Source organism: Meles meles, chromosome 7, assembly GCF_922984935.1.
Source record: "Meles meles chromosome 7, mMelMel3.1 paternal haplotype, whole genome shotgun sequence".
Classification (NCBI taxonomy): domain Eukaryota; kingdom Metazoa; phylum Chordata; class Mammalia; order Carnivora; family Mustelidae; genus Meles; species Meles meles.
Window position 1 is genome coordinate 106,032,363 of NC_060072.1, and position 19,336 is coordinate 106,051,698.

A 19,336-nucleotide genomic window follows, 5' to 3' on the forward strand; every position below is an offset into this window, starting at 1 on the left:
TTTTGGAATCTCTGATGCGTGAGTGGTGATAAGGAAGTGGTGTGTCCTCTGAGTCAGCTGTGAGCCAGCGCCTGAATCCTTGCACAGGAGTCATTGATAAATGATGCGGGAACATGCAGTCCTCACACCTGTAGATGTTCGTCCTCGGACGCTGCAGGGAAGACCTGCCAGTGAGGCCAGGTGTACACTGTTAAATTCCCTTTGAAGTAAGTCATGCACCTTCCTGCTTCAGCACCTGCATTGATTAGGCTGCAGTCCTCTTGATTAGTCAGGTGCTCTTTCCTGTGCCTGGTGACTCACTGTTCAGGGTTGTGTTGCTGAATGGCTCAGTGATATCTCTTGAGCATTGGTGTACTTGCCAATGAGTTACTCACCTAGGCTGCACAGGAAACAGGTTTAGGCAAGTGAGTTTTAAGATTCCCCGTGGCCATCTTTAACTTTGATGTTTATTGGTCGCCATTTTAGCTTGCAGAATAATGGAGCAGGAAGAAGTTTGGTCGTTGCCCTAACTCCCAGCTGCGGGGCACATCTGTTTCTCTAGCTGGGATTTGGCTCATTGAAACTTACAGTTTGAGGTATGAGAATAGTTAGTAGCATGACCAGATGCTTCTGTTTGTTTCAGTTGCCCAGTTAACGTTTCCTCTCTCCTTTCTCAACACCGGCGCCATCCCCAGGAACGTGCCCAGGTTTGGTTTTCAGTGTGGTAGCAACTGTTATGTGTCCCCTCTCTCTCCCCCACATTGTGTTCCTGGTCTAGACTCCTTGTGGTCGTGTGTGGTGTGACAGTTCATGTCTAATAGCATTTGATCCTAAGTCCTGACTTGAGTGGGCTTGTGGCGTCTGGTTTATAACCCACAGGCCAGAGCCACTCTTCTGCTGTTTACTAACTCCGCATTGACTCTTGGGTTTTAGGAACACTCCCGACCTGAGTATGAAACCAAAGTTCGAGAGAAAATGTTGAAGACGAGTGGCAAGTCGGTTGTCCAGAAATTGGGTACCAATATGACTGAGAATGAAGATGAGGTAAGATGCTGGCACTCGCTGCTCACTGTCTTCTTTATTTCTTAAGGTCCTGTTGTCATCTCATTTGGAGTGCCTTTGTGGACAGAGACTGGGCTGGGAGAAGGGGTTGACTGGAATGGGACAGGAGGGAATGATTCATGACACTTCTCTTTGACCTACACGCAGAGCTCATGGGGAGCAGGGTTTTGCTGTGACTTGATTTATCTCTCTTCCTGGGTGGCAGTGTCTGGGCAAAACGGGAGAGCAGGTTGGAGGAGAAAGAAACAGTTTCCGGCCCAGTTACTCTGAACTCCGTCACCTAATTATCTAATAATGACAACTACCACCATACCAACTAGCACAATGGCAGCCAACCCCTGTCGAGTGCTTGCTCCAGGCCAGGTGCCATTCTCAGTGCATCATATCATTTTATTCTCACAATAAATTTAGGAGGCTGCCACTCTTGTTGGGCAAATGAGAACTAATGAAAAAAGTTATATTCATAACTTAAGTCAGTTGCCAGAGATCACCCAGCCTGTGTAAATGGTGTGTGGACCTGGGATTCCAATCTCGGTCTGTCTCTGACAGTTGGTGCAGTACTGTCCTTCTGGGGCAATGAAGAAGTCTGAGCAGGAACTGGCTCTTTGGGCTGGCAGAGGCTAATTCATGCCTGTGCTCGCTTGAGCTGCTCATAGAATGTTCCTTATATTTCATTTTATCTGGGTGGGCCTTCGTAAGTAGGAATGGGATGTGAACATGTCTCCTGAGTCCTATTTCTGAGTTTTAGGGTGGCATTCAGACATTAAAACAGAGCTTCAGAATCTGTGCTGTGATCTGCAAATACTCTTGGTGTGCGTGAACTGGGGGGTTCGGGTGGGGGGCTCCTCTTTGGCAGCGCCTGTCTCCTCTGAGCGCCACCCTGCTTTGAAACCTGTGTGTGTGTGTGTGTGTGTGTGTGTGTGTGTGTGTGTGTTTATGTCTTTCCTAATCTGGCTCCTGAAAAAAATCAACAAGATTGGAAATCTGTTGTTTTTGCATGTGTCTTTTCTCCATCTTGGATTTGAATTCAAATTTCATTTAATTTTACATTCTTAAAGTTGGAACCATTCATGTTAACATGCAAATTTATTCAAGCACCAAAACAGAAGAATGTGGTGTTTTTGAGCCCAGAACACTGGCTTTTTTTTCCTTCTTTCTCTCTCTCTCTCTCTCTCTTTTTTTTTTTTTTTAAGAAAATAGGACTTAAACAGAAGAGAGAGGGGGTGGCCCTCTGAGTTTTTTTTTTTTTTTTTTTTTCATAGACGAAAAATAACTGCAAGACCATCAATTTTTGGGGGGAAATAATGAATTCGTTCTTAGGAAAGCCTAATCATCACCACCACCCTCATCAGAAAGCAAGCATTCTTGTTCTGTCAGCTTCGGCAACTCCAGGCAACCTTCTTTCTCCACCCCAGAGCAATATACAAGGGATAATTTTATGGAAATCACATGTAACTTTTATTGATCACTGACTCATTTAATTTTAATTCCATAGACGGGAATGCCAAGGAGCTGGAATTGTGTACATCGAGGCTGTGGTTCTAATATAAACTTTGTTTGGATATATATGCATGATAGGTCACATAACTTTCAGGAACCATGAATAATTGAAAAACATCTGAATGCATTATGAATGATACATATGTTTATGTTTTAGCATTCAACATCTATTTCCATTACACTGTCGAGAATGCAAAGCTCAAAGCATCTAATGTCTTACGGGCACCGGGGAGAAAATGACCTTCCCAGATGAGCAGTGCAAGATGAAATTGGCCTGGAATTTGATAGTCAACATTCTTCTTGTGTTCCCTCCATTCTGTTAATATTGTAAATATTCTGTTCTTGCTGTAAATCTAGCCAAAGGTGGGAGATGATGGAGGGGGGGCACATGTTGCTTCTGTTGGGTGGGATGCAGCTCTCGCAAGTGGGACGAGTCAAGGTCAATGCTCACAGCATAACATGGCTCTGGGGGCACCCTCATGTGTGGGATATTTAGGAAAGACACCTTCTGCTGGGGAATAGAGAGGGACTAAAACCCAAAGTCTAGCTGGTGGTCTTGGGTATGGGTCTTTCATCCCAGAGGACCATCTTGGCTCTGCCTTCACTGTGACCTTCAGGCTGCATATCCCCACCTCTCCTTACTTTCCTTCCTTTTGGATGATCAGGTACCATTTATTGAGACCCAGAGCAGTATGGGAATTTGCTGAAGATCACATAACATGTGGGGAAGCTGGTAGTCAAACTCAGCTTCACCTGATCTCCAAGGCCCGTTGCTTTTTTTTAAGTTTGAGGTTACCGAGCCCATTTTTAAAAACACCTCTATTAAGATTTAGTTCTCAGACCATAAAATTCACCCACTTAAAATCTACAATTCATTAGTTTTTTATTATATTCACAGATTTATGCAGCCATTTCCACCATCTAAGTTTAAAATATTTTTATCACCCCAAAAAGAAACCCTGTACCTAGTAGTTACCAAACTTTGGGAAACAATTATGTACTTTTTGTTTCTTTTTTTTTTTCCATTTTATTTATTTTTTCAGCGTAACAGTATTCATTCTTTTTGCACAACATCCAGTGCTCCATGCAAAACGTGCCCTCCCCATTACCCACCACCTGTTCCCCCAACCTCCCACCCCTGACCCTTCAAAACCCTCAGGTTGCCCCAACCTCCCACCCCTGACCCTTCAAAACCCTCAGGTTGTTTTTCAGAGTCCATAGTCTCTTATGGTTCGCCTCCCCTCCCCAATGTCCATAGCCCGCTCCCCCTCTCCCAATCCCACCTCCCCCCAGCAACCCCCAGTTTGTTTTGTGAGATTAAGAGTCATTTATGGTTTGTCTCCCTCCCAATCCCATCTTGTTTCATTTATTCTTCTCCTATCCCCCTACCCCCCCATGTTGCTTCTCCATGTCCTCATATCAGGGAGATCATATGATAGTTGTCTTTCTCCGATTGACTTATTTCACTAAGCATGATACCCTCTAGTTCCATCCACGTCGTCGCAAATGGCAAGATTTCATTTCTTTTGATGGCTGCATAGTATTCCATTGTGTATATATACCACATCTTCTTTATCCATTCATCTGTTGATGGACATCTAGGTTCTTTCCATAGTCTGGCTATTGTAGACATTGCTGCTATAAACATTCGGGTACACGTGCCCCTTCGGATCACTATGTTTGTATCTTTAGGGTAAATACCCAGTAGTGCAATTGCTGGGTCATAGGGTAGTTCTATTTTCAACATTTTGAGGAACCTCCATGCTGTTTTCCAGAGTGGTTGCACCAGCTTGCATTCCCACCAACAGTGGAGGAGGGTTCCCCTTTCTCCGCATCCTCGCCAGCATCTGTCATTTCCTGACTTGTTAATTTTAGCCATTCTGACTGGTGTGAGGTGATATCTCATTGTGGTTTTGATTTGTATTTCCCTGATGCCGAGTGACGTGGAGCACTTTTTCATGTGTCTGTTGGCCATCTGGATGTCTTCTTTGCAGAAATGTCTGTTCATGTCCTCTGCCCATTTCTTGATTGGTTTGTTTGTTCTTTGGGTGTTGAGTTTGCTAAGTTCCTTATAGATTTTGGATACTAGCCCTTTATCTGATGTGTCGTTTGCAAATATCTTCTCCCATTCTGTCAGTTGTCTTTTGGTTTTGTTAACTGTTTCCTTTGCTGTGTAAAAGCTTTTGATCTTGATGAAATCCCAATAGTTCATTTTTGCCCTTGCTTCCCTTGCCTTTGCCGTTGTTCCTAGGAAGATGTTGCTACGGCTGAGGTCGAAGAGGTTGCTGCCTGCATTCTCCTCAAGGATTTTGATGGATTCCTTTCTCACATTGAGGTCCTTCATCCATTTGGAGTCTATTTTCGTGTGTGGTGTAAGGAAGTGGTCCAATTTCATTTTTCTGCATGTGGCTGTCCAATTTTCCCAGCACCATTTATTGAAGAGGCTGTCTTTTTTCCATTGGACATTCTTTCCTGCTTTGTCGAAGATTAGTTGACCATAGAGTTGAGGGTCTATTTCTGGGCTCTCTATTCTGTTCCACTGATCTATGTGTCTGTTTTTGTGTCAGTACCATGCTGTCTTGATGATGACAGCTTTGTAATAGAGCTTGAAGTCTGGAATTGTGATGCCACCAAGTTTGCCTTTCTTTTTCAATATTCCTTTGGCTATTCGAGGTCTTTCCTGGTTCCATATAAATTTGAGGATTATTTGTTCCATTTCTTTGAAAAAAATGGACGGTATTTTGATAGGGATTGCATTAAATGTGTAGATTGCTTTAGGTAGCATGGACATTTTCACAATATTTAATCTTCCAATCCAGGAGCATGGAACATTTTTCCATTTCTTTGTGTCTTCCTCAATTTCTTTCATGAGTACTTTATAATTTTCTGTGTATAGATTCTTAGCCTCTTTGGTTAGGTTTATTCCTAGGTATCTTATAGATTTGGGTGCAATTGTAAATGGGATTGACTCCTTAATTTCTCTTTCTTCAGTCTTGTTGTTGGTGTACAGAAATGCAACTGATTTCTGTGCATTGATTTTATATCCTGACACTTTACTGAATTCCTGTACAAGTTCTAGCAGTTTTGGAGTGGAGTCTTTTGGGTTTTCCACATATAGTATCATATCATCTGCAAAGAGTGATAGTTTGACTTCTTCTTTACCAATTTGGATGCCTTTAATTTCTTTTTGTTGTCTGATTGCTGAGGCTAGGACTTCTAGTACTATGTTGAATAGCAGTGGTGATAATGGACATCCCTGCCGTGTTCCTGACCTTAACGGAAAAGTTTTCAGTTTTTCTCCATTGAGAATGATATTTGCAGTGGGTTTTTCATAGATGCTTTGATAATATTGAGGTATGTGCCCTCTATCCCTACACTTTGAAGAGTTTTGATCAGGAAGGGATGCTGTACTTTGTCAAATACTTTTTCAGCATCTATTGAGAGTATCATATGGTTCTTGTTCTTTCTTTTATTAATGTGTTCTATCACATTGATTGATTTGCGGATGTTGAACCAACCCTGCAGCCCTGGAATAAATCCCACTTGATCGTGGTGGATAATCCTTTTAATGTACTGTTGAATCCTATTGGCTAGTATTTTGGCGAGAATTTTTGCGTCTGTGTTCATCAAGGATATTGGTCTGTAGTTCTCTTTTTTGGTGGGATCCTTGTCTGGTTTTGGGATCAAGGGGATGCTGGCCTCATAAAATGAGTTTGGAAGTTTTCCTTCCATTTCTATTTTTTGGAACAGTTTCAGGAGAATAGGAATGAGTTCTTCTTTAAATGTTTGGTAGAATTCCCCTGGGAAGCCGTCTGGCCCTGGGCTTTTGTTTGTTTGGAGATTTTTGATGACTGTTTCAATCTCCTTACTGGTTATGGGCCTGTTCAGGTTTTCTATTTCTTCCTGGTTCAGTTGTGGTAGTTTATATGTCTCTAGAAATGCATCCATTTCTTCCAGATTGTCCAATTTGTTGGCGTAGAGTTGCTCATAGTATGTTCTTATAATTGTCTGTATTTCTTTGGTGTTAGTTGTGATCTCTCCTCTTTCATTCATGATTTTATTTATTTGGGTCCTTTCTCTTTTCTTTTTGATGAGTCTGGCCAGGGGTTTATCAATCTTATTGATTCTTTCAAAGAACCATCTCCTAGTTTCATTGATTTTTTCTATTGTTTTTTTGGTTTCTATTTCATTGATTTCTGCTCTGATCTTTATGATTTCTCTTCTCCTGCTGGGTTTAGGGTTTCTTTCTTATTCTTTCTCCAGCTCCTTTACGCGTAGGGTTAGGTTGTGTACTTGAGACCTTTCTTGTTTCTTGAGAAAGGCTTGTACCGCTATATATTTTCCTCTCAGGACTGCCTTTGCTGTGTCCCACAGATTTTGAACCGTTGTGTTTTCATTATCATTTGTTTCCATGAATTTTTTCAATTCTTCTTTAATTTCCTGGTTGACCCATTCATTCTTTAGAAGGATGCTGTTTAGTCTCCATGTATTTGGGTTCTTTCCAGCTTTCCTCTTGTGATTGAGTTCTAGCTTCAGAGCATTGTGGTCTGAAAATATGCAGGGAATAATCCTAATCTTTTGATACCGGTTGAGACCTGATTTGTGACCCAGGATGTGATCTATTCTGGAGAAGGTTCCATGTGCACTAGAGAAGAATGTGTATTCTGTTGCTTTGGGATGAAATGTTCTGAATATATCTGTGATGTCCATCTGGTCCAGTGTGTCATTTAAGGCCTTTATTTCCTTGTTGATCTTTTGCTTGGATGATCTGTCCATTTCAGTGAGGGGAGTGTTCAAGTCCCCTACTATTATTGTATTATTATTGATGTGTTTCTTTGATTTTGTTATTAATTGGTTGATATAGTTGGCTGCTCCCACGTTAGGGGCATAGATATTTAAAATGGTTAGATCTTCTTGTTGGACAGACCCTTTGAGTAGGATATAGTGTCCTTCCTCATCTCTTATTATAGTCTTTGGCTTAAAATCTAATTGATCTGATATAAGGATTGCCACCCCAGCTTTCTTCTGATGCCCATTAGCATGGTCAATTGTTTTCCACCCCCTCACTTTAAATCTGCAGGTGTCTTCGCGTCTAAAATGAGTTTCTTGTAGGCAACATACTGATGGGTTTTGTTTTTTTATCCATTCTGATACCCTGTGTCTTTTGATTGGGGCATTTAGCCCATTAACATTCAGGGTGACTATTGAGAGATATGAATTTAGTGCCATTATTAGCCTGTAAGGTGACTGTTACTGTATATTGTCTCTGTACCTTTCTGATCTACTACTTTTAGGCTCTCTCTTTGCTTAGAGGACCCCTTTCAATATTTCCTGTAGAGCTGGTTTGGTATTTGCAAATTCTTTCAGTTTTTGTTTGTCCTGGAAGCTTTTGATCTCTCCTTCTATTTTCAATGATAGCCTAGCTGGATAGAGTATTCTTGGCTGCATGTTTTTCTCGTTTAGTTCTCTGAATATATCATGCCAGCTCTTTCTGTCCTGCCAGGTCTCTGTGGATAAGTCTGCTGCCAATCTAATATTTTTACCATTATATGTTACAGACTTCTTTTCTCGGGCTGCTTTCAGGATTTTCTCTTTGTCACTAAGACTTGTCAATTTTACTATTAGGTGACGGGGTGTGGACCTATTCTTGTTGACTTTGAGGGGGGTTCTCTGCATCTCCTGGATTTTGATGCTTGTTCCCTTTGCCATATTAGGGAAATTCTCTCCAATGATTCTCTCCAATAGACCTTCTGCTCCCCTCTCTGTTTCTTCTTCTTCTGGAATCCCAATTATTCTAATGTTGTTTCGTCTTATGGTGTCACTTGTCTCTCGAATTCTCCCCTCATGGTCCAGTAGCTGTTTGTCCCTCTTTTGCTCGGCTTCCTTATTCTCTGTCATTTGGTCTTCTATATCACTAATTCTTTCTTCTGCCTCATTTATCCTAGCAGTGAGAGCCTCCATTTTTGATTGCACCTCATTAATAGCTTTTTTGATTTCAACTTGGTTAGATTTTAGTTCTTTAATTTCTCCAGAAAGGGCTTTAATATCTCCAGAGAGGGTTTCTCTAATATCTTCCATGCCTTTTTCGAGCCCGGCTAGAATGTTCAGAATCGTCATTCTGAACTCTTGATCTGACATATTACCAATGTCTGTGTTGATTAGGTCCCTAGCCTTCGGTACTGTCTCTTGTTCTTTTGTTTGTGGTGATTTTTTCCGCCTTGTCATTTTGTCCAGATAAGAGGATATGAAGGAGCAAATAAACTACTAAAAGGGTGGCAAAGACCCCAGAAAAATGCGCTGTAACCAAATCAGAAGAGACCCCAAATTGTGGGGTGGAGAAAGGGGATAAAAACAGGTTCTGAAAAAAAAAGAAAAAAAAAAAAAGAAAAATATTTAAAAAATAAAACAAATTAAAAAATATAAAAAAGAAAGAAAAATATATATATTTAGATGAACTAGTCAAAAAACGTTAAAAAAGAAAAGGGTAAAAGTTTTAAAAAATTTAGCAGAAGAAGAAAAAAGAAAAAAGAAAAAAATATTGAAAAAAAAATTGAAAAAAGAAAAAAAAATTGAAGTAGCCGCAAGACTAAAGAATCATGGGGAGAAAGCCATGAGTTCCGTGCTTTGCTTTCTCCTCCTCTGGAATTGCTCTGCTAGCTTAGGAATTGAACCTGCTTTCTCCTTGATAGATGAACTTCGTCCTGGCTGGATATTTTGTTGATATTCTGGGGGAGGGGCCTGTTGTAGTGACTCTCAAGTGTCTTTGCCCGAGGCGGGATTGCACCGCCCTTACCGGCGGCCGGACTAAGTAATCGGCTCGGGTTCGCTTTTGGGAGCTTCTGTTCCCTGAACGCTTTCCGTAGAGTTCCGGAGGACAGGAATGAAAATGGCGGCCTCCCAGTCTCCGGCCCGGAGGAGCCGAGAGCCCGGGGCCCCACTCCTCAGTGCACCCCCAGAGGACAGCACCCAATCACTCCCGTATCCCCAGCCTCTAGCCGCGCTCCGAGCTCACCCAGCCCGCGACCAGTTCAAGGTAACCCCGAGCTGAGAGTTCAGTCCTCGGCTCTGTCTCTGCAGCCGGCTTCTCCGTTCTAATACCTGCGAGCTCTCCGACACTCTGACACCCCCGATCCTTCTGTGACCCTGCGGGGCCTGGGGCCACGCTGACCCCGCGTGGGCTTCACCCTGGTTTAGCCTCTGGAGCAATGTCCCTCAGTGGAACAGACTTTTAAAAGTCCTGATTTTGTGCTCCGTTGCTCCGCCGCTTGCCGGGAGCCGGCCCCTCCCCCCGCGGTCTATCTTCCCGTCGTTTTAGATTCACTTCTCCGCCAGTCCTACCTTTTAGAAAGTGGTTGATTTTCTGTTTCTAGAGTTGCTGTTCTTCTTCTCTTCGCTCTCCCGTTGGATTTGTAGGTGTTTGCAATGTTTAGATAAAGCTATCGAGCTGATCTCCTGCTACCTGATCTAGTCTCAGGCTGCTACTTTTCCGCCATCTTGACTCCTCCCCCGTACTTTTTGTTTCTATGGATTTGCCTATTTTGGATTTTCATGTCAGTGGAATCATATAAAATATGGTATTTAGCTTCCTTCACGTGGCAGAATGTTGTCATGATTCACCCATATTTTAGCTACTTCAGTGCCTAATTCTTTTTTTATTGCCAGATAATGTTCTGTATTGTGGATATACCTCATTTATGGCTTGATGGACATCCGGATGGCTTCCATTTTTTGGCCATTATGAATAATGGTGCTATGAATATTTGTGTGCAGGTTTTTGTGTGGATATGTGTTTTCATTTCTCTTGGATATATGCCTAAGAGTGGAATTACTGGTTCTCTCATGGTGGCTGCATATTTTTTTTTATTTAATTAATTAATTTATTTTTTCAGCGCAACAGTATTCATTGTTTTTACACAACACCCAGTGCTCCATGCAATACGTGCCCTCCCTATTACCCACCACCTGGTTCCCCCAACCTCCCACCCCCCCGCCCCTTCAAAACCCTCAGGTTGTTTTTCAGAGTCCATATTCTCTTATGGTTCACCTCCCCTTCCAATTTCCCTCAACTTCCTTCTCCTCTCCATCTCCCAATGTCCTCCATGTCATTTGTTAGTGGCTGCGTATTTTATACTTTGAAGAACTGCCATACTATTTCGCAAAGTAACCATGCTATTTCACATTATTATTTTTTAAAGATTTATTTATTTATTTTAAAGAGAGAGTGTGTATGTGTGAGTATATGCATGCATGCATGGGGATAAGGGGAGGGTCAGAGGGAGAGGGAGATAGAGAATCTGAAGCAGTCTCCCCGCTGAGCATGGATCCTAATGTGAGGCTTGATCTCATGACCCTGAGATCATGACCTGACCTGAAACCAAGAGTGGGACACTTAACCAACTGAGCCACCCGTGCGCCACCCATTTTATATTCTAACCAAACAACATACGAGGGCACCAATTTCTCTACATCCCGGGAACACTTGATATTATCTTTTTTATTTTATCCATCTTAGTTGTGTAAAATGGTATTTCATTGTGGTTCTCTTTAGCATATCCCTAATGACTAATGATGTTGAACATTTTTTCGTGTGCTTATTGGCTATTTGTATGCCTTCTGTGGAAAAATGCCTATTCAGATTCTTTGCTCATTTTTATTAAATTATTTTTTATGATTGTGTTAGAAGAGTTATTTACATAATATGAATACCTCTCCCTTATGTGATATGATTTACAAATATTTTCTCCCTTCCTATGGATTTTTTTTCACTTTATTGATATAATTCAAAGCTCAAGAGTTTTCTGATGTAACTCAACTTTTATGCATTTCCTTTTATCACTTGTGTTTTTGTGTAATATCTAAGAAACCATTGCCTAGTTCAGTGTCATGAGATAGATTCCTAGGTGTTCTTCTAAGAGATTAAAACTTTAACTCTACTATTTTAGGTGCGTGATCCATTTTGAGTTAATTTTTCTGTATGATGTAATTAAGGGGTCCAAATTCTTTATTTTATTTTATTTTTATATTTATTTTTATTTGTATTTTATTTTATTGTTTTTGTCCTAACACCATTCATTTAAAGACTGTCTTCCCCATTGAATTATATTGACACCCTCATCAATAATCTATTTACCATAAATAAAAGAGTTTTCTTCCATACACTGTTCAGTTCAGTTAATCTGTATATCTGTCTTTATACCAGTGCCACATTGTCTTGATTACCACACCTGTGTAATGAGTTTTGAAATTGAGAATGTGACTTTTGACTTTCTTTTTCAAAATTGTTTTGACCTGGGTGTCTTGCATTTCTGTATGAATTTCATGACCAGCTTCTCAATTTTTACAAAAAACCCAAGCTAGGATTTTTGATAGGGATTGAGTTGAATCTGTAATTAATTTAGGAACCATTGCCATCTTAACGCTATAAAGTCTTATAATCTATGAACATGGTATATCTTTTTATTTAGATCTTCTTTAGTTTCTTTCAAGAGTGTTTTATATTTTCAGTGTACAAGTCTTGTACATAGTTTGTTGAATTTATTTGTAATTATTTTATTCCTTTTGGTGCTATTGCAAATGTAATTACTTTCTTAATTTCAATTTTGCATTGTTCAGTATGAACATATAGAAATACAGTTGATTTTTTTTTAATTTATTTATTTATTTTAGAGCGAGAGAGAGCATGCGAGTGAGCACAGGGAGGGTCAGAGGGTAAGGGGAGAGAAACTCCAACAGACTCTTCTCTGAGCTTAGAGCCTGACACAGGGCTTGATCTCATGACCCTGAGATCATAACCCGAGCTGAAACAAAGAGTTAGATGCTCAACCAACTGTGCCACCTAGGGGCCCCTTGATTTTTTGGTATATTGATTTTGTATCCCACAGCTTTGCTGAACTCATTTTTTAATTCTAATTGTTTTTTAGTGAATTTCTTAGGATTTTCTATTTATAAAATCATGTCATCTATGAATAGAGATAGTTTTACTTCTTCCTTTCCCAATCTGGATGCATTTTATTTCTTTTTCTCCTTTCTGTCTCTCTCTCTCTTCTTTTTTCCCAGCTAATTGCCCTGACTAGAATCTCTTGTACAATGTTGAATAGAAGTGATGAGAGCATACTTCTTTGTCTCATTCTTGATCTTAGGAGAAAAAAAAAAAATTAGCCTTTCACTGTTGAGTATGATGTTAACTATGGCCCATTGCTTTTTTTTTTTCTCTCTCTATAAGGCTTCCCAGAGAAAAATTTACATGGCATCAAGATGATACTGATCTGAAATGAAAATTCTCTACTGTAATGAGGTGGTAACTACATGTTCACATTGGGGGGGGGGCAGTGCAGTGTGTCCCAAGGTTGGCAGGGTCATGGTACTCTAATTAAGTAGCTGAACTTGTCTCTGAGCCTCTTCTGCTTCAGCTGTCACATGGGGAGAGTGAATTTTAGCCTCTGCAGTTCTGAGAGTTGGTGACTTTCTTTGTTTTTGCAAGAGATGATGTTGGTCATTAGCCCAGAACTTTGGGGCATAGACTGTCTCTTATTTGTCTTAGATGTTGTTAATTTGGGTATTCTTACATCTATTTTTTTTTATACCTGCCCTTTAAAAAAAGTTTTAATTTGAGTTCCAGTTAGTTAGCATACAGTGTAATATTAGTTTCAGGTGTACAGTTTAGTGATTCAACACTTCCAAGCAATACCTGGTGCTTGTCGCGACAAAGTACACTCCTTCATCCCCATCATCTACTTAACCTGTTCCCCTCCCCCACCTCCCCTTTGTAACCATCAGTTTGTTCTCTATAGTTTAGAGTCTCTTTCTTGGTTTGCCTCTCCCTCTCTCTCTCTCTTTTTATTTTTTACCACTTTGCTCATTTGCTTTGTTTCTTAAATTCCACGTAGGAGTGAAATCATACGGAATTTGTCTTTCTCTGACTGACTGAGTTTGCTTAGCATAATACTCTCTAGCTCCATCCATGTCATTGCAAATAGCAAGATTTCATTCTTTCTGATGGCTGAGTAATGTTCTTGTGTGTGTGTGTGTGTGTGTGTGTGTGTGTGTGTGTGTCTGTCTGTCTGTCTGTCTGTGTCTGTGTACCACATCTTCTTTATCCATTCATCAGTTGATGGACACTTGGTTTGTTTCCATAATTTGACTATTGTAGATAATCTTGCTATAAACATCAGGGTGCACGTGTACCTTTGAATTAGTTTTTTTGTATTCCTAGTAGTGCTGTTGCTGGATCATAGGGTAGTACTATTTTTAACTTATTGAAGAACCTCCATACTGTTTTTCAGAGTGGCTGTACCAGTTTGCATTTCCACTCACAGTGTAAGAGATTCCTTTTTCTCCCATCCTCGCCACCACTTGTTTCTTCCCTTTTTTATTTTAGCTGTTCTGACAGTTATGAAGTGATATCTCATTGTAGTTTTGATTTGTATTTCTCTGATGATCAGTGATATTGAGCATCATTTCATGTCTGTTGTCCATCTGCATGTCTTCTTTGGAAAAATGTCTGTTCATGCCTTTTTAAATGGGATTATTCATTTTTTTGGTTATTGACTTTTATAAATTCTTTATATATTTTGAATACTAACCCTTTACTGAATATGTCATTTGCAAATATCTTCTCCCATCCTGTAGGCTGCCTTTTAGTTTTGTTGTTTCCTTCATTGTGAAGAAGGTTGGTTTTTGTTTTTTTTTTAATGAAGTTCCAGTAGTTTATTTTTGTTTTGTTTCACTTATCTCAGAAGACATACCTAGAAGGAAGTTCCTACAGCTGATGTCAAAGAGGTTACTGCCTGTGTTTTCCTCTAGGATTTTTATGGTTTCAGGTCTTGCATCCATTTTGCACCTATTTCTGTGTATGGTGTAAGAAAGTGGTCCAGTTTCATTCTTCTGCTTGTTGTTGTCCAGTTTTGGCAACATCATTTGTTGAAGAGATTGTGTTTTTTTCCATTCGATGTTCTTTCCTGCTTTGTCAAAAATTATTTGACCAAATAGCTGTGGGTTCATTTCTGGATTTTCTATTCTGTTCTAGCGATGGCTGTGCCTGTTTTTGTGCTGGTACCATATACTGTCTTGATTGCTACAGCTGTGTAATGTAACTTGAAGTCTGGAATTGTGATGCCTCCAGCTTTGTTTTTCTTTTTCAAGATTGTTTTGGCTATTTGGGGTCTATTGTGGTTCCATACAAATTTTAGGATTGTTCTAGTTCTGTGAAAAATGCTGTTGGTATCTTGATAGGGATTGTATTAAATGTTTAGGTTGCTTTGAGTAATACAGACATTTTAACAATATTTGTTCTTCCAATCCATGAGCATGGAATGTTTTTCCACTTCTTTGTGTCATCTTCAATTTCTTTCACTGGTTCTATAGCTTGCAGAGTACAGATCTTTTATTTATTCTCAGGCATCTTATAGTTTTTGGTGCAATTGTAAATGGTGTTGATACCTTAATTTCTCTTTCTGCTGTTTCATTATTGGTGTACAGAAACACAACAGATTTCTGTACATTGATTTTGTATCCTGTGACTCTACTGAATTTGTTCATCAGGTCTAGCAGTTTTTTGGTGGAGTCTTTTGGGTTTTCTGTTTAGGGTAACATGTCATCCACAAAGAATGAAAGTTTCACTTCTTCCTGCTCATAGGACTTCCAGCACTATATTAAATAACGATGTTGAGAGTGGACAACCCTGTCTTTTTCCTGACCATAGAGGAAAAGCTCTCAGTTTTCCTTACTGAAGATGATAATAGCTGTGGGTTTTTCATATATGGCCTTTATTATGGTGAAGTATGTTCCCTCTAAACCTAGTTTCTTGTGGGATTTTATCATGAATAGATATTGTACTTTGTCAAATGCTTTTTCTGCATCTATTGAAATGATCATATGGTTCTTATCCTTTCTTTTATTAATGTGGTATGTCACATTGATTAATTTATGAATGTTGAACCACCCTTGCAACCCAGAAATAAATCCTACTTGATTGTGATGAATGATTTTTTTTTTTCAATGTACTGCTGGATTCGTTTGCTAATATTTTATTGAGAATTTTTGAACCCCTGGTCATCAGGGATAGTGGCCTGTAGTTTTTGTTTTTGTTTTTGTTTTTTAAAGTGGAGTCTTTGTCTGGTTTTGATATCAGGGTAATGCTGGCCTCATAGAATAAACTGGAAAATTTCCTTTTCTATTTTTTTTGGAATACTTTGAATTTCATTTCTTTGCTGGTTATCAGTATGTTTAAGTTTTCTATTTTCTTCCTGTTTCAGTTTTGGTAGTTATGTGTTTTTTAGAAATTTGCCTATTTCTCCCTGGTTGTCTCATTTTTTGGCAAATAGTTTTCATAATATTCTCTTATGATTGTTTGTATTTCTGTGGTGTTGGTTGTGATTTCTCCTCTCTCGTTTGTGATTTTATTTATTTGGGTCCTTTTTCTTTTCTTTTTTTGATAAATCTAGCTACAGTTTTATTAATTTTTTTTTCAAAGAACCAGCTCCTGGTTTCATTGATCTGTTTTGCTGGGTTTTTTGTTTTGTTTTGTTTTTTAGTTTCTGTATCATTTATTTCTGCTTTAATCTTTTTATTTCCTTCCTCTTGGCGTTAGGCTTCATTTGTTGTTCTTTTTCTAGCTCCTTTAGGTGTAAGGTTAGGTTGTTTGAGATTTTTCTTGCTTCTTGAGGTAGGCCTATATTGCTCTATACTTCCCTCTTAGGATCACTTTTGTTACATTCCAGAGATTTTGGACTGTTGCATTTTGTGGGTTTTTTTTTTTAATTTCTTTTTGATTTCCTGGTTGACTCATTCATTGTTTTCTTAGCATGTTGTTTAGCCCCCATGTATTTGTGTTTTTTCCACATTTTTTAGTGTGGTATTGATTTCCAGTTTCATAGTGTTATGGTCAGAAAAGGTGCATGGTATGATTTCAGTCTTTTTGTATTTATTGAGATCTGTTTTGTGACCTAAAATGGATCTATTCTGGAAATGTTCCATGTGCACTTGTAAAGAATGTGTATTCTGCTGTTTTAGGATGAAATGTTCTGTAATATTTCTGTGAAATACATTTGGTCCAGTGTACAAAGCCATTGTTTCCTTGTTGATTTTCTGCTTAGATGATCTATCTACTGATGTAAATAAAGGGGGTTTTAAAGTCCCCTACTTTATTTTATTATTATTGATTAGTTGCTTTATGTTTGTTATTAACTTTTTTTTTAGGATTTTATTTATTTATTTGACAGATAGAGATCACAAGCAGGCAGAGAGGCAGGCAGAGAGAGAGGAGGAAGCAGGCTCCCCGCCAAGCAGAAAGCCCAATGCAGGGCTAGATCCCAGTACCCTGGGATCACGACCTGAGCCAAAGGCAGAGGCTTTAACCCACTGAGTCATCCGAGCACCCCTGTTAGTAACTTTTTAATATTTGGATGCTCTCCTGTTGGGCACATAAATATTTACAATTGTTAGATCATCTTGTTGGATTGTTCCCTTAATGATTATGTAGTGTCCTATTTGTCTCTTGTTACAGTGTTTGTTTTGAAGTCTAGTTTGTGCTACTCTAGTTTTCTTTTGACATTCATTTGCATATAAATGTTTCTCCATCCCCTCACTTTCAATCTGCAGGCATCTTTAGGTCTCAAATGAGTCTCTTTTGGGCTTCTTACATCTATTCTTAAGATTTTCAAGGGTATAGCAAGGATTGTAGTAATGATAACATTATGGGTAATATTTGTGGGGTGCTCATTGTGTGTAAGGCTTTACGTGTTTTGTTTCATTTAAGTCTCAAAACCATTATGGTCTCCCGTTAATGCATGAGAAGCCTGAGGATTAAAGAAGGAAACAATTTGCTCAGTGCTGATATGTGGGAGAGCCTGAGAATGAGCCAGGTGGTCTGACTCAAAGCAATGTTCTTGAGCATTGTGCTCATTCTGCCTTTCGAATGTTTTCCCTCAACATATCCTCAAACACTACTAAAAAGTCATGCTTACTTCTTCTTTCTTATACTAAAGAAAGATGGACAAGGGTATTCATTGGAAAGATGGGTATGAGACAAATTTGCTGCCCTGTTTCTTTTTTTTTTTTTAAGATTTTATTTATTTATTTGACAGAGAGAGATCACAAATAGACAGAGAGGCAGGCAGAGAGAGAGAGAGGGGAGGAAGCAGGCTCCCTTCTGAGTAGAGAGCCTGATGCAGGGCTCGATCCTAGGGTCCTGAGATCATGACCTGAACCAAAGGCAGACGCTTAACCCACTGAGCCACCCAGGCACCTCCTGTTGTTTCTTTCTGTGTCAGTGCTCATGGGGTGATGGTCTGTCTCCACTGAGGACAACAATGAGTAGAATTAGCTCAGTTTACAGCAGGAGGTTCAACAGACAGTAGGGAAAATTCAAGAACATAAACACAGATATATATGTTGTGTTTCCAAGGAAGAATATAGAGTCTGAGACCTTTTAATAAAAGAATAGGCGCTCTCTCTCTCTCTCTCTCTTTTTCCCCTGGATCAGTTTAAGTCTTTTCTGGACTAGTCTGTCCTAGACAGATTTAGAGGTTTTCTCAAGTTTCCCTCTGAGGCAGGATTTTTCTGTTTTTACAGGATGATAAAGCTCTAAGCTATCTAACCCTGCTATGAATGGCAAGGTTGGGGGCCAATCCCAGTCTTTCCTCTCATCCCTCTGACCTTTCACTCAGCCCCTTCTAATTCCAGCTCGTGCCCCCCCCCAATAAACTTTGTATTAGGCAGGGTACACTCAGCAGAGCATTTGCCAGTCAAGGGAAAACAATACGAGGACCTAATTACAGAGGTGTTCGAACTAGGCAAGGAGGGGAAAACGTCTGGGAACGGTGAGGCAGCCATAGGGACTTGCTGCCATTCTTAGGACTGGAAAGTCAAGGAGGGAGGTGGGCTTACCAGAAACTAGGCACCCAGACCACACAGTGGGGACCGGAACCCTGCAGGAGGTGCAGCCCCTTCTAGAGATGCCTTCTGAAGCAGGTGGGGAGAGCAGAGGAGAAAGGACCTGAATCCCCTGCTCCCGCCCTCCTGTCTCCCATCAGTGCCCACCCCACCACGGGCCAAACCCAACTCAGAGTCGGTTACTGCCTTCAGTCTGGGGTTGTCATTTTCAGGGGTTAGTACCCGGCATCACTGAGCAGAGGAGGAGAATGGCAGAGAGCGGAACTGAGAGCAAGGGGTAGGGGACCGGCACAGCGTTCGGTCAGTAAGTCAGCGGATCCTTCCTCATCGTAGCTGACTCGACACAGAGCCTTACCAGCCTGGCTCCAGCTTTGGGGAGTTGAGAAGCTTCTGGGGCAGAGAAATAACAATTTGGCAAAAAGTATAAGAATGCCCACCACTGACAAAACGGTCAGGGGTTCAGACCACTCGTCAGTCGTCGTGAATGTTTGTGTGAGCACATGTGAGTGTGAGTTCGTAAATGTGTGTCGGAAAGACAGAGCCTGGGTGTGATGGGGGTGATTGGAGAGACAAGTGGGAGCAGATCACCAACGGCTTCCACAAGGAGGGGAAATGGATTTTTGTGTCAAGGAACAAGGAGGTTGCAGCAAGCTGGGGAGAGGGCAGGAGTGAGTCTTCAGAGCGTATTCTCCCGTCAGTCACACCACGGAAAGGACTCTGAGACAAACTCCTGTCGAACTGGTCCCGGGAGTTTACCTCGCGGGACTTGTCCCCCAACTGTTTATCCAGCGTGGCCGGGGGCACCTGTCCTCCCTCTGCGCCCGGTGATGCTGCGTTTAATGAATGTTTTATAGGAGCATTGAAGCCGGAGCCTGTGCCAAGAGGAGGCCTGGGGATAGATGGG

The 19,336-nt window shown here is 40.4% G+C and overlaps 1 protein-coding gene across 1 annotated transcript in view; it reads left to right on the forward strand.

Annotated features, from left to right (window-relative positions):
* The window catches only part of ANO2 (anoctamin 2), a 352,603-nt gene that overhangs the window by 194,087 nt on the left and 139,180 nt on the right, over positions 1 to 19,336 (forward strand). The window contains exon 14 of the mRNA XM_046012406.1: positions 913 to 1,023. Within this exon, the coding sequence (XP_045868362.1) occupies positions 913 to 1,023 (111 nt within the window). The remainder of the gene's footprint in view (positions 1 to 912; positions 1,024 to 19,336) is intronic.